Source organism: Cervus elaphus, chromosome 14, assembly GCF_910594005.1.
Source record: "Cervus elaphus chromosome 14, mCerEla1.1, whole genome shotgun sequence".
NCBI lineage: Eukaryota > Metazoa > Chordata > Mammalia > Artiodactyla > Cervidae > Cervus > Cervus elaphus.
Genome location: NC_057828.1, coordinates 35,693,895 through 35,710,435, shown reverse-complemented (window position 1 = coordinate 35,710,435; position 16,541 = coordinate 35,693,895). Strand labels below are relative to the sequence as shown.

The following is a 16,541-nucleotide window of genomic DNA, read 5'->3' as shown; positions in this document are numbered from 1 at the left end:
CAAATAGGTACATTACTAACAGGAGTTAATAGAGCAAATCTTATGAGATGAAAATTAGGGTCATCTTATCTTAAAACTACATCTGTTGTTCTCTTTTTCTTTTAATGTCTTTTATGGGAGAGAAGTTCACATTCTTGCTTTTGTGACTTGTCCCATCTGTGAAATTTCACTCACAAAAAATGGACTCTGCATAGTATATATAGAATTGTAAAAATAATGTCTAATAAACAGTTTATTTGCTATACTTTGAGTTACATAGTAAAGAATAATAATATACCTAATTTTTAATAAGCATCATTATCTACTGAAAGAATGACAAGTCTGGATTTCCCAAGTAAAACAGAAAATGTACAACTTTAACAACGTGTTCTAAAAGAAAAAATTCAAAGCTAATTAAAAGATTTTTAACAATTATAAGAAAGGAAAAAGGTGACAGGATTTGTCATAATTTCACAAACTGAGTTATTTTCATATTATGATCTTCTGGTATATTAAAGACTCAAACTGAGAAGTTGATGGGAAAATATATAACTTCAACATTTCCATGTGACAGACTTTGAGAATATTACTTAAGGAGGACTTTCCTGACTGTTTGTAAATGAAATGTATTTCTGAGAAAAGCGATCTTTTTAGGGAAATATAAATTAACATATAAAGCATTTAAATCTTTTGGGTGTAAGTGGAAAAAAAGATGCTAGATATAGCTTCTGTGGCCATCCCTTTATAATTCTAAAATTTTAGCATCTAAATTTCATAGCAATACTATGGCTATAATGTAGGAAAATAACTTAATAATTTACTAATGTTACTTTAATTTAGCAAATGATCATGTTATTTGGTTATGTCTTATCTCCGCAGTACTACTTCAAGCACCAAACTTATTTAGTCATAGCTATTTTATCTTTTTGTACTTTTCTAGCATTTCTCACACTGTCCTGGCTCCTAACACATACTCAATGGATATTTGACAAGAACATTTTAGGATATAAGTAGACTTATCAGTTTATCTCAGTAAGCTCATTTAGAATATGATGAAACAGGAACAAAATAATGAAGGCCAAGTATCATTAATTTTTATAACAAGGGTAGAATTTTGCTTTCCACAGCTAATAATACTTTTATAATGATTCTTTATAAATCCTCTAGCCTGACTTGCTTTTTTGTTCCCCAAACTGTAATCAGTTTATGTGAACCAATCTGAAAATTATGCTGTCCTTCCAAAAATTTTGGTAATACTAAAAATTACTTCTAATTTTTATGATAAACTATACAGCTTTTCTAGTACACTGCTGTGTACCTTGCTCAAATACTTGCTGACTAACGTTTACAAAATTCCTAAATTGATTTTTGGGTGCCACAATAAACACAAAATAAGTTTCTATTTCAACTTCCAGTGATAACACAGCTAAGAAAACAGATAAAAAGCCACATACAAATTCTCCTGAGTGTTTTACTTTTAACGAAGAATGTAATGAACTGAATCTAATAATAAAATCATAAGAGGCATCAAAATTTTTGTTTTTTTAAAGAAACTTTATATTTCAGTTCACAGAAATATAGTAAAAAGGTAGTAATAAAAACCATATTATACATTTGTAAAAGATATATTTAATAAATTAAGTTGTATTAAGTAAATTTTCTTCATTGAACATATGGAAAAAAGTGGCTTTTAAATATTTGATGTGTTAGTGAATGGGACAGTTTGGAACTGTATTAGTCTTATTTTTAAATTTTCACATGTATATATGTTATATACATATAGTCATATATAAGTTTTTATGAGTACACACACACACACACACACACATGCTTCATCTACAAATTACCTCTATTTTCAGTTAGGGTTACATTAATGATGTCTGCATTTTTAGTGAAAATAAAATCTATATATAGTAGCTTGAGATTATGTGAATATATTTATTTAGGTTTAATTCACTACACAGACTTAGCCTATAGTATTTTAAAAACTGAGGTATGGCTCACAAAAAAAAAAAAAGAAGGAAAGAAAATACCATGCTCTAAAGGAACAGGTACAGACAACTCCATTATTCTTTCTTCTTGATCATGCCTTGTGTGATTGGCAGCCAAACTAGCCCATTGTGAAACCCAACGCTTGTTTCCAGACGAAGATGTACCTTCCTAAGGGAGAGAAATAAAAGAATGAAATGAACTAGTCTGTCAAGTCTGTTCTCATGTTCAGAGAATTTCATTTAGTCATTAAATTCCCTTTAACATATCATATAAAGCAATATTTAAACCTCACATTGATATATTATCATTTGTTATATTTCCTTATATATAAAGATTTTCGAGGGCATCTCTTTTAACTATGAGATTATTACAGTGAATGTAGTAAAGTTTTCTGTACTTATTAAGTACTAACAATGGTACTAAAATAAACTCTTAGAGCTTAAAATTTACTGCTGCTAAATAAACTTAGGTGTACTACAATAGCTTCATGGCTAGCACAGCAAAGTTAGTTTTACTCCATTCTATAGAACAGAGTCTAAGACCTATTTATTTCTAAGTTGTTCTTCAGTTCTTTAAATGTTTCCATAAATCAGACTGGTTCCACACTCTCAGGGCATGTTAAAATCTGCCAGATCATGTCTTCAGGGATTTCAAATACAAGCCCAAAGCTTTAGGCTTCTTTCTACAATACTTAGTATTTCCAGAAGAAGCTAGAACTCACTTAAATCTTTAAGAATTTTTGTTTAACCAGTCTGAACATAGACCTGTCCCATCTAGACCTGTCTTTAAGGCAAATGATTAGTCAAGTGTGAAACAGAATTTAATTCATGATATGGTTCCATATATATGGATTATATATTGGTAATTCTTAAGCCCAGGTCAATCTATGTATTTAAGGTAGAAGATCTAGGTGTATAGAAAAAAATGTTTCCTCACTAGAAACTTAAGTCAATGCTCAGTACTGAAACTGTAATGATAACTAAGAATTGGAAAGCTCTGATCAAATTTTATTCTGAATTATTTCAGAAAGCATTTTATTAAAAGTGTCAAATGGCAGTCTAAAAACTGATAAATATTTCATAAGACTATATACTATATGATTTCAAGAATCATGGATTAAAATAGTAACTTGCATACAAAGTGACATACATACAGTAAAGCCTAAAGATACCAAAGCCTGCTGAATCTTTGAATTCCCACCAAGATTTTGTGGGAGTTGTTCACAGTTCTGAGACTGAAGGAGGTACCAGAGCCATTCACATCATTCTAGGAATACCCACAACAGAATGGGTTTCAAAGACACACATTTATGTAGACCCATTCTGTGAAGACTGTTCTAATGGCTAGTTTAGGTGGTTCCTTCAAAGGCAGGTACATATTTGGGCTATATATAAATTTATTTGGCATGGGCTGAGGGGTTAAAGAGGAGAAGAGGGAGTCCAACAAGTTCAGAGTCACCAGCACCCTTTCTAAATTAATCAGAATACCAAAATACTGCTTTGAATAAGTATCACTTGCTTTCAGTAAGTAAATTAAGCATCTTGAAAAACATCAAAATAAAACTGCTTTGACAGTTTCCAGGAAATAGCAGACCATAAAGGGAAAAATTTTATATTAATAAGCAAATACATATCTGAATTTAGTTGACTATAAAGAATATATTTCACACAAATACTTCATTTATATTTTATTTATACCTTGATTTAACTTACATTTAGTATATATTTACTATTTGTATATTTTAAATTAATAGAAAGGTAATTAATGAATAAGAGAAAGGGTTAACACATCAAAGCTCTTTAAGGTTCAAATTCTGGCCTCACAAGGTATGAGTTTTAAGACCTTGACCAAGTTAATTTCTACATACTTCAGTTTCATTATTTGTAAAATGGTACACAGAAAGCTTCCACTGAATGCTAGATCTTGTTAGTTGAATAAATTATAATACTTCTCAGTCATATATAATTTTTTTTTTACATTTCTTCCAATATATTAGTGTACAATGAAACTCTAATAACATTTCTAGTAAAGGGATAAACACTTGCTGATTGCATAAACCTAAGACAATTACTCTGCTGGGTACTTTCTATCCTTCATATCCCTCCCTGTAAATAGGTTTTAGAAAAATACCATTTGCACAGATGAGAAAACTGAAGATGAGAAGAGGGGAAATGACTGACTCAAAGGTACCCTGTTAGATGTGGCAGTTCTAGGATCTGTACTCAGGTCTTAGAAGCTCTACTACACTACACTGACTCCGTAACTATCAACCAACCCACCCTTTCTAGTTGCATCCTGGGATGCACTACAAGGGCACTTATTTAGGTTTTTAAGTTGTATGTATCAGGCACAACCTTGCACGATAGATCTTTCCATTCCAAATACATGACCTTCTAGTAAGTATATGCAGTGTGTGTGTGTGTGTGTGTGTGTATACACACACACACACTTTATCTCAATGTCAGAGATAGTGAGCATATAGCTCATTAACTGCTAACTGAAATTTAACATTTTCACTGACTGATAAAAAAATATTACAGTGTTTTACAAGAGGATATATTAACTGCTTAAAATAATATATAGCTGACCCTTGAAAAAAAGTGAGGGCCGAGGGGGAATAAGAGCTCCAAAACCCACTGTGAAGTCAAAATTCCATGGATAGTTTTGCAGGTGGCCCTCTGTATCAGGGGTTCCCAATCCTTGGATTCAACCATGGATCATGTACTACTGTAGTATGTACTTGTGTGTGAAAGTGGAACTGTGCAGTTCAAACTCGTGTGGTTCAGGGGTCAGCTGTAATTAGCAAATGATAAAAATTTATATTTTGCGCATGTAAAAGATGTGAGGAAGATGCGTATACCTCTGAGTTGTGAAATCCAGGTGTACTCAACAGTTTTCTTTCTTCCATTACTACTGCAGCAGAACTGAGAGCCCAATCTTTTATCAGATCTTTATGTTTTTCATTGATAATAGGCCTATTATAATCTTGATTGTCATCTACTCCAAATACCTAGGAGGAGAAAATTATTTTATAAATGAGATTCTGAGTAGCAGATAAATATGTGAGCATTATCATTAACTTCTGAGGTAAAAAACAGTATTTTAAGTTAATTTCATAGGTAAATTCAATAATGAGGGAAACTTGTTTAATGATAGGGTAACATCCAATAGGAGTAATAGCTGGAAATGAAAACAGGGCAGTGGTAGCTTATGTAAATGTAACTAACCTTTTTAAACATTTAGCAAATGTACCATTTGATAATAAATAAGATATTCAGGATATTACATTTGCTTTGCTAAAAGATGTTAATAATGTTAGGCATTTTAAGATGCCAAGTGTTAGGACAGAGTACCACACCACTTCAGCTTGTCTCTGCTTTTGAGAAGCATGCTGGAAGCTTAAAGCTTATGGTTGATTTTATCTGTTCCTTCCCAAACAAGTGCTTAATATGTATGTAAATACATGAATTAAATTTATACATATAATTTTCTCAGGTACTAAATAACAGATTTTATTGTGTGATCTTTGTATAAAATATACTATAATTCTTAAACTTTGTGTAGAGTAGAACATAATTTTTAAACTTTAAAGGCCTTTGTTTGAAATGCAGATTCCTGAGTCTGTTCACATAGGTTAGCATTTTCAATAAGAAGGCTGTCTGTAGTCAACGCTTCTGAAATATTCTAAACACAGAGACCAACAATCAAGCATGTACCTTTAAGGGCAGTTACCTGAGTCTTACTCATTTATTGACACAACTAAGGCTTTGAATTGACTGGGAAAAGTTTATAACTATATAAATTTTAACACTGTTTTACTATTAAGTCTATCTGATTGCCAATGGTTATTGTTCATAGGTATTAGTTGTGGTTCTAGTTATTAAAATAAACAATGGTAACATGTGCTTGAATTAACACTTTGTAGAAGAGAGATTTAGAATAAAATCAAACAGCCTTCATTTTCTACAAAAATGGAAAAAATCTTTAAGTTAAACTATTTTCTAGAAAACTTTTTAATAATATGGTACTTTTTAATGATAGCTGATAAATTCTGAAGTCTACATTTAGTAAAGCAAATATCAAATTTGCAAAATTCACTCAACTTGGAAATGTTACCACTAGATGTCATTACTTAATGTTTAATTCAAATATAACTGTACAGTTTTCAAGAATTATGACTTAATACTCTGTTGAACCACTCAATACTCAAATTGTCTTTGTTTTAAGAGAAAACTGGGTATTATTTGACTATTAAATCAAATATTAATTTTTTTTAGTATACAGAAGGGAAAAAAAAAACCCATTTCATTTTGCCAAACAGTAGAATTAGCAAGTTTAACAAGAACAGCAGTAAGACATACTAAATATATCTTTCCATGTGCTCTGCCTTCAACTCCACTTGTAAAGAAAGAAATCAGAACTACTAAGTTATGTGTGACTACCTTAAAATTTTAAAATTATCTCTAACTCAAGTCACTGAACTCCACATTTACTGAAGCTTATTTCCTTATTTGCATAATCACACACAAAAAATTACAACTCAAGTTTTTCAGCAAAAGATAAAAATAATCACATGTGATTACTTGTATGTTGTATCTCTCTGGCACATTAATATAAAATTTACCTTCAGTTAATTTCTGATTTGAAGATATTTAATTCTAATCCATACTCGAAATGGACTTCCAAAACTTTGATTTCCTTAAATATCTAAGCATCAGCAGTTCCGAATCTATTAAATCTCTTCAAATTGCTTCTGACACTATTTTGAAATAATAATGAAAGACACACACACACAGAGAACTAATGTTTTTAGGGAAGGGGACTGAAGCTGTACAGAAAGTGTAGTCACATGACTTCCTACAGATTCCTCTTAAAACATCAGAGATATTAACAGCTATACACATATCTGCCAGAGAAGTAGCAATTTATTGATATTTTCCAAGCAAGTAATACGGCCTGAAGTAGTGCTTGCTGTCTGAGCAAGGAAGCCTTCAAAGTTCATACCTATATTTTTGATAGTGTTTTGAAAAATTAATGATACTAATAACTTGTTCAGCTTGAAATCTAAATTGTCATTTTCATGTCTCAGTATAAAAAACCTACAACTTTCACGTGAAAACAAAGAAGACAGAAACAGCTATACTCTGTGTACTTTAAATCTATAGTACTTTTCACATCTAAAAAAGTACATATAATCTGACATGCATACATAACTTAAACACAACTTGAAGGCTCCTCAAAGCAGAGACCAAGCTTGGTAGATTTTGTCATCTTTTCATTCTAGATTTTGTCCCCAGGTGATCCTCACTGAAATCACTAACTGCAAACAGTTACTCAACTTGTCTGCACTTTCTCCTCCTAGATGGCTCAGTTATATCACAAACACACTATGCTAACCTAGGCTCATCAATCTTTTCTCTTCCCCACTAGGCAGGGCTCAATTAAACCCCCAAACCTGATAAAGTACAAAATCAGGGTGTCTCTCACTCAGCTAGAAACTTTGTTAGATTAGAAGTCTAAAGTGAGAAAGAAAGAGCAGGTATCTGTCCAACTTTTGTATTTCCTAAGTAGAATCCTCCTCCTAAGTTTGTCAGTTTTTAATTTTTCCAAAGGGCATGGGGAAGGAGCAGGAGTTTAAGGGATTTCTTTTTGAACTTGTACTCTCTGTGCTCTCTGGTATTGGCAGTTTAAAAATAATTTATTTACCTTAGGGGCTGGGAGTGGTTTTCATGTATTCTTCCCTATAATTCCCTTGATCCAGACAGATGCATCTCTATAGAGGGAAGTGACCTGTGACTCCTCTAGGAGCCTCTAGGTTTAGGGTAAGAAGATAGAATTAGGGAACATGTTCTCAATCTCTTCCTTTGAATGCATACATGTGATATGTAGCAACTCACTTTGGGATTTCACAGCTATACCTCATTGGCTACTTTAGTCTTAACAACCTGCTACTGAGGTATGGTAACATTATTTATAAGTTGTTGGGTTCACCACCATAGGGCATTTAAAAAAATAAACAAACTATATATAAGCTCAGTTGCTCAGTCGTGTCCAACTCTTTGCGACCCCCTAGACTGTAGCCCACCAGGTTCCTCTTTCATGGGATTACCCTGGCAAGAATATTGGAGTGGGTTGCCACCTTACTCATATATATGTATGTGTGTGTGTGTGTGTGTATATATATATATATATATATTTTTTTTTTTTTTTGCTGTCCTTGCTCTCAAGGAGCTGAGGTCTAAATCAGGAGCTTAGGGGAAAAGAAAAACAAAAAAACAGAATGCCGTTTGAACCAAGCAGAGGTACTCTGTAGTTAAAAAAGAACTAGGCAATATTTTTAGAGTTAATTTTAAATTTAAAGAAACTAAACATTCTTCAGGATGATAAAAGAGTAGCATATATAACACAAAGTGAGCCTATGAAAAGTCTGACCTTGGTTTTTCACTACCATATTATCACTGTCGTCATTATTAGTTAAAGGTTCAGACTATATTGAGAATGTCCAGTGTCTAATTCTGAAATTGGAAGTTGGAGAAGGGGGAGTAATGGTCTATCAAACCCAAGATTAACTTTCATGGGGGTAAATATTACACCTACTGAATACTTGAAAGAGGGATCAAATTACATTTGGTAATCTCAGACATAGGTTGCACACATTTTGTGACAGAAAGCTGACAGAAGTGTGAAAAAGGGTAGAGGAAGGGAGAAGACCTATGCATACAAACGGGATAATACTAATGTAGAGCAAAAGAGCAAGTGAATAGCAATAGTTCTCAATGTATTAGTTTAAAATTTTTCCAAATCAGTTGAAATTTGTAATTTATTCTCCCACAGAAATGGAAATGGGGCTTCCCTGGTGGCTCAGATGGTAAAGAATCTGCCAGTCTCTACTAGTTCAAAACAACAGTAGAGTTTCTCATGGGTTATGGAAATTACCTGACACATAATAGTTCAAGAACTATGCAGAATGCTAGCCATTAACATCAAGGAACAAAATCAGGAAAATTTAATACAAGTTAAATTTTCAATTTTCCAAGAAAATCTAATTTCATTTTTAAAATTCAAAAGCTGACAAATTCACTGGAATAAATGGTTCTGAACGTTTAACACTGTTCTATGTAAATTTAAAATCAGACAAAGTTATAAAAGCTCAGAACGAGGGTACAAAATATATAATTCAGCATGATACACAAATAAACACAAGTACATGCATACTCACGGAGCGTTATTCACAACAGCCAAAAGGTAGAAACAACCCAAATGTCCATTAATGAGTGAAAAGATAAAAAAAAATTTGGTGTATCCACACAGTATTATTATTTTTTTATTATTCAGTCAAAAAAAGAAATGAAGTATTGATGTATGCTACAGCATGGACAAACATTGAAAAGACTGTACAAAGTGAAAATAGCAAGTCATAAAAGGCCACATACTATGAGATCCCATTTATATGACATGGCCAGAAGAAGCAAATCCACGGATGCAGAAAGTAGACTGGTGGTTGCCAGGAGCCAGAGGACAGAGTGACTGCTTAACAGGCATGGGCTTTCTTTATCAGGTGATGAAAATGTCCTGGAGTTACACAGTGTTGATGGTTGCACAGCAATGTGAATGTACTAAAAATCAATAAACTGTACACTTCAAACGGCTAATATAGCAAATGTTATGTGAATTTTGCTGTTTAGTCACTAAGTCGTGTCTGACTCTTTTGTGACTCCATGAACTGTAGCCCATCAGGCTTCTCTTTCCATGGAATATTCCAGGCAAGAATACTGGGGTGGGTAGCCATTTCCTTCTCCAGGGGACATTCCCAACCCAGGGATCGAACCCACGTCTCCTGCATTGGCAGGTGAATTCTTTACCACTGAGCCACCTACCTGTTTGTTTGTGTTTTTAAAGGTGCCATATAGAGTTCCAGAAAAACATCTATTTCTGCTTTATTGACTATGCCAAAGCCTTTGACTGTTTGGATCACAATAAACTGTGGAAAATTCTGAAAGAAATGGGAATACCAGACCACCTGACCTGCCTCTTGAGAAACCTATATGCAGGTCAGGAAGCAACAGTTAGAACTGGACATAAAACAACAGACTGGTTCCAAATAGGAAAAGGAGTACGCCAAGGCTGTATATTGTCACCCTGCTTATTTAACTTATATGCAGAGTACATCATGAGAAACGCTGGGCTGGAAGAAGCACAAGCTGGAATCAAGATTGCTGGGAGAAATATCAATAACCTCAGATATGCAGATGACACCACTCTTATGGCAGAAAGTGAGGAGGAACTAAAAAGCCTCTTGATGAAAGTGAAAGAGGAGAGTGAAAAAGTTGGCTTAAAGCTCAACATTCAGAAAACTAAGATCATGGCATCCAGTCCTATCACTTCATAGCAAATAGATGGGGTAACAGTGGAAACAGGGGCTGACTTTATTTTCTGGGGCTCCAAAATCACTGCAGACGGTGACTGCAGCCATGACATTAAAAGACGCTTACTCCTTGGAAGGAAAGTTATGACCAACCTGGACAGCATATTAAAAAGCAGAGACATTACTTTGTCAACAAAGGTCTGTCTAGTCAAGGCTATGGTTTTTCCAGTAGTCATGTATGGATGTGAGAGTTGGACTATAAAGAAAGCTGAGTGCCAAAGAATTGATGCTTTTGAACTGTGGTGTTGGAGAAGACTCTTGAGAGTCCCTTGGACTGCAAGGAGATCCAACCAGTCCATCCTAAAGGCGATCAGTCCTGAATATTCATTGGAAGGACTGATGCTGAAGCTGAAACTCCAATACTTTGGCCACCTGATGCGAAGAGCTGACTCACTGGAAAAGACCTTGATGCTGGGAAAGATTGAGGACAGGAGGAGAAGGGGACGACAGAGGGTGAGACGGTTGGATGGCATCACCAACTCAATGGACATGGGTTTGGGTCCTGGCGTGCTGCAGTTCATGGGGTCGCAAAGAGGCAGACACGACTGAGCGACTGAACTGAAAGGCACCATCTGACCTTACCTTCTTCCTTTTCATCTGTCTGGGTAAATCTCTGTCCTTTCTCAGAACCTATCCTACATCCTTGATTCTTCCTATTCTTTTGGAATCTTACAACCACCTTCTTTTCCTTTTTCTTCGCTGTTTAGCATTCTTTTTCTATTAGTTCCTCCTTTTGCATATTCAAATCACACTCAGTTCTTATCTAATGCTTCTACAGTTAAAATGTCCAGTTTCTCTCCTTTTTATGGCTTAATTCATTGTCATGCATTCTTTTCTTTCATACCTAAAATCTGGCTGCTTATCAATTACCATCTTATGTTTTCTTTGCCAAACAGATTTTTAAGCATTAAGTGCTTAAGTGGGTATTAATACAAACTCAAAAGTATTTCTAGATTTCTACTAATCAAAGAAATTCCCCTGAAACTTACATATTTCTTCTGATGCAACTAATAGTCTTTTGCAGCTTTCATATTTCTTATTACAAAGAAAAACTTACAAAACACAGGTTTTAAATTATACATTTTAACAAGTTATTTTGGAATCAAGATATAAACAAATTTCAGCACATAAAATATAGGAAAATCTGTTTGTGGAGACCTTACTGCATTTAATCAATCTATAAATTCACTGAAATACATTAGCTAATATATAGCTAACCACATATAAATATTGATAAACATAAAAATCAAGTCAGTATTTTTTCTTTCTCATTTATCCATTCAAAAGATAATTACTGATTGTCTACTACATACTAGGCACTGTTCTAGGCACAAGAAATACAGACAGGATCAATACAAATGAGATCATTCTAGAAAGGATAGAGAGAAAATAAACTAGCTAGAGGTAAGTTCTATAAAGAAATCATGGTAGTATTATAAGAGGGTAATGCTGGGGCTATATTATAGATAGAGTGGTTAAAGAAAGCCTCTAAAAGTAAATTATGAGAAGGAGGTAGGCATGCAAAACTAAACCAAAAAACCACACAGGGAAGAGCTTATTAGACTAGGGCACAGTAAGTGAAAAGCCCCTAAAAACCAGGAAAATAAATAAGATCTCTTACAACAGTAGAGAAAGGAAAATCTGGGCAAACCTTTTAAATCTTAAGCTTTTAACTGAAAAAAAGGTGAGGGTTTCCTTATGAAGCTTTGGGGATTAATACAGCAGTAAAGAGTTTCCTGTACCTAAGAAGGACATGGAGTGTTAAAAAGGGGAGAGAAGCATCAACAGAGTGACCAAAACTGAATTCTCCTGATACAAAAAAGTTTTTTAAGTTGTTCAGTGAAGAGACAGCACAAAAGAAGATTAACATAAAAGAAAAAAAATCAAGCTGTCAGAATTTACCTGTTAAGAACCACTATTTGCTTCAGCCCTTATATTAACTCAGATTATTTCTGGATTGATAAGAATTAGAAAAAAAAAAATATTAAGTCAAATTCCAAATGCAGCCTCTAGTATCAAGGTCCTCTTTTACTATTCAAGGCTCTTATCTGATCTCTTTTCCTTTAGTTCCCAGACACCTGATTGAGTATATGAGTGGACTCTGTACATACCTCCCTCATCTGTGTTCTAACAGGCTCTCTACCTAGATTTTGGCTCTGCTTTATCACAGGTCCCTGGCTCTGACTTGAACCTAGAATCTTGCTGTGAATGTCAGAGTTTGGAATATCTTCATTCCAAATTGCTTACACCTGGATCCAAGTTCTCAGCACTGACTTCCTTTGGGATGTCTCACTGCTGTCGATGTTTCTCACTTTGTCTTTCCAGTCCTGTATAGCTCTCCTGGTTCTGGATTCTTCCCTACCACCTGTTGCCTACACAATCAGCACTGATAGATACAAGGAGCCATGAAGGGAGAGAATATGCTAATAAGAGGCATTGGGGGAATTAAACTCAGGAAAGAAGTATCTGGTTGAACTGGTCTATGGTATTAAATTTATGGAGAAGAAAAATACTTTTTTCAAAAGAGCCTCAAGCCCTCTACAAAGACCAGTATTTTTTCTTTTCATTTAATATTTGGCTTTCTGTTTTCACTACAAGTCTTTCTCATTTAGCCTAAAAGTCTATGAAGTAGCCCTGACAGTATCCTCCTCTTCCCTTAGCAGTGTTTTGGACGAAGGAGTGGGAGAAAGAAACTGGTGCTATGATGGGTTCTCTAGGTTATTACAGGAAAGTCAAAGGAGGGAGGTCTAGGGGAGGCTATCATTGCAGCGGAAGATAATTACCTTTAATCCAGGCAGTTATCAGCACTTTCTTATTATAGCACATCTCCATGTAAGCTTAGATGTAAAACTTAAGAGTTCTTTATAAATAACAGACATTTGCGTTAATATTATAAAAAGTAAATTTGGGGACAAAGCATACAGTAAGTTTTATCTACTGACAAACACACAACATAGACGTACAAACCAAAATGCTGTAATCCCGTTACTTGGAGGTTGGGGCAGAGAGATCTCAGTGCCTTTGAATCACATAACAGTATAACTGACACAGAAAAAGATAATGGCGTTATAGCTCAATCATCTCTTTAAAGAGATCCTACTTTAACAGTATGCAACTTCTCCTGAGTTGCAAGGCAAGTATATGTTCTGCTTATCATCTCTAGATGCAGAAATACAGTGTACTTTGGGGAAAAACTGAAAAGGCATTCTAGTGCTTATCATATTTAATGTCAGTGTATCATATGAAACTCCTGCTGACTCACTTTTATTATTCTGTCTTTGATTCCAAGGTGCTATTGTTCTTTTGGTTTTCTCTTACTCCTATGTTTGACCCTCCTTTATTCACTCTTATTCCTTTGTCCACCTATACTGGTGTTGCTAAGAATTTCGTACTTTGCCTCTTTTCACTTTTTTATACTCTTTCCAGGTGATCTCATCTGTATTTTGCATTCACAGCTACCCTCTTGTAATTCCAAAAATGTTATTTTAGCCCAGATCTCTTACCTAAGATCCAGACATTTATATTCAACTGACTACTGGACATGTCAGTAGCTTTTTAATCATCTTCTCTGCTTCCAGCCTTTCCAACTTTCAATCCATTCTTCACACTTATGACAGTGATTTGCACGTCACTGCCAGATTTAAAAGTGTTCAATGATTCACAATGGCACTCAGCATTAAAAAAAACACTAAAGTCCTTAATATGATATGGAGGGGCTGTCAATGTCTAGTCCAGTCTCATCTCTCTGAAAGTAAGTGTGGTCCTCTGAACAAGGTCTCTACCCTCCTGGGCTTTTGAAAAGATTACTTCAAATTTCTGAAAACTTCTCCTTGACTATGCCCATTATGGGATTAACCCGTATGCTTCAAAATGAGCTCGGCTGGCAATTAAATTCGGTATTTACTGAGGACATTTTATATGCCAGGCACTAGGCTCCTGCAGTCATGGAGTTTATATTCTTGAAAATGTGCACATGTGTGTGTTTGTGTGTGTATTATAGGGGAGCAGAGAGGCAAACAAATAAATAGGAAACTATCAAATGGTGATAAAGCTTATGATTAAAATGAAACAAGCTGATCTGACAGCACGGAGGAGGGGAAGGGTGTTTCCTTAGATTGGACAGCTAAAGACTTCTCTGAGGAAAACCTGATATCTCCTCATGGAAGCTATTCGTACCCTTGCTTGAACAGTCTGCTTATCAAAGCATCCACCATACTACTTTTAATGCATATGTTTTCAGTTGTATATTTCCATGCCTCCATATACTTAGTTCTTGAGGGGAAGAACTCTGTCTTTTCCATTTCAATCTCTCTGTCTCCTAACACAAAGCTTGGCACATGGCAGATGCTGAATAAAGGTTGAGAAAAAAAATTAATGAAATAAACCAGCTCTCAAATGAGGGAGTAAAAATGGAAAGAGACCACATTGAAGTTTTCAGACCCAAATAACAATTACATTCAGATGGACAACAGCTGGTGGTCCCCACTTCCATCCCACACACTCTAAAGGGAGAAAATGGATGACAAAGCTTACCCGAGCAACTTGATATGATGTCTGAATCTCCTCCCATCCTCCCAAAGTCCTTCTTACGCCCTGATTCTATTTTGGGTCTTTGTTTTCTTCATGCTCACAGGTTACTTCATTTTCTTCAGACACTTATTTCCCCAGAGCCTGACTTGAGTTAGCCTGAATCTGATCTCTAGCTTTAACCACAGCCAGTAGAATCTCAGTTCTTTTTCTTTGGCATTCACAACGTAATGTAGTGACCCCTGCTTTTCCCTACAATTATGGCCTTAGCTTTGTTTTCTGCTTTACACAAACTAAGAATGACTGAATTATCTACTCAGACATTAAATGAATCCTGCTTTAGATTCTCGGTTTTCTCTATCCATAGTGTGACCATATAATTTGTCAGTGAAATTGGGACTCTTTTTGAAAATGAAAAAAAGGATGCTTATTATGGACAGCAGGTATACACCAGGTTTTGTTGTCCTTCTCTTCATCCAGCAGTTTACTTTTCAAGAATCTCAACTGCCAACAATGACTTCCTTCTTGACTTTCTGTTGTTGTGGCCAGGCTATTTCCTTGCACTTTAACTTCCATTTGAGTTTCAGATTTGACCTTTTCAATGCTGAGGAACTTTTTAGGATTTATCAAAACCTAGTGTAGAGATTCATACATGGAAACTCCTCATAAGGTTAATAACACAGCTAACATTTATAGACCTTTTATCATAAGACAGCATTTTAATAATAAGCCTCTTATATATTTTATTGAATTCTTTTTGCAATCTAGTGTTCATTCAGTGTACTTATATCTGGTACATCTAGTACAGATCTGTCTGCCTATGAGTGTTCATGTTTTTAAACTACTACAATATAATCTCCCACTGAAAGATCTTTTAATAGAGAAACATCAATAAACTATAAATGAAATATATATAAATCAAACAAAACTACACTAGAATAAAATATTAATCTGAATTTTAAAACTTATTAGCTTTCTTTTTTCTTTTCAAAACCTATCCTTTTATTTTCTACTTGACAATATCTTAAATAGCAATATACTTGTTCTCCATAACCAGAGGAAAAATTATAAACTTTAATCTGAAAGTAAAGTCATTATTGATTCCCAGTGTTGAAAATAATTAGAAATGACTGAGTCATTTTCTATTGCTACGACTGTGTTCTTAGCTTTCCTTTACTATTATTAGAAATATTACTTTATCTGTTTGTTAATTTTTATTTCTCTTTTATTTATTTATTTATTTATTTTTCTTTATTTCTCTTTTTTTATTTATTTCTCTCATTAACAACTATCATAACATCTATTTCCTAAACTAATGGGTTTCCAAAAGTCTGAAGCTCTATACCCTAGCACTGAAAAATTTTGAGCATTTGCTCAATAAATGGATGTTAGAAATTTTATATATATATGTATATATATATATATATATATATACACACACCAATGTAGTAATAGACTGTATACACTATAGAACACACTCTTAAATAGAAATAAAAACTATGAAATTAAAAGTAAATATAAGTCCTAATAATTTTCCTGCTTCCCAAAGGGTTACCTTGTCTATTCTCTAAAAGATCACTGTGTAAGCTCATCATCTGAACTAGTGTATCTCAAATGT

General features: G+C 34.2%; 1 protein-coding gene across 12 annotated transcripts in view; it reads right to left on the bottom strand.

Annotated features, from left to right (window-relative positions):
• Positions 1-16,541, bottom strand: part of CEP170 (centrosomal protein 170) — a 131,149-nt gene that overhangs the window by 34,212 nt on the left and 80,396 nt on the right. For all 12 annotated transcript variants that reach the window (XM_043924010.1, XM_043924011.1, XM_043924014.1 and 9 more), the window contains 2 exons: positions 4,832-4,981; positions 2,013-2,139 (listed from right to left, as the gene is read on the bottom strand). In XM_043924010.1, coding sequence (XP_043779945.1) covers positions 2,013-2,139; positions 4,832-4,981 — 277 coding nt within the window. The remainder of the gene's footprint in view (positions 1-2,012; positions 2,140-4,831; positions 4,982-16,541) is intronic.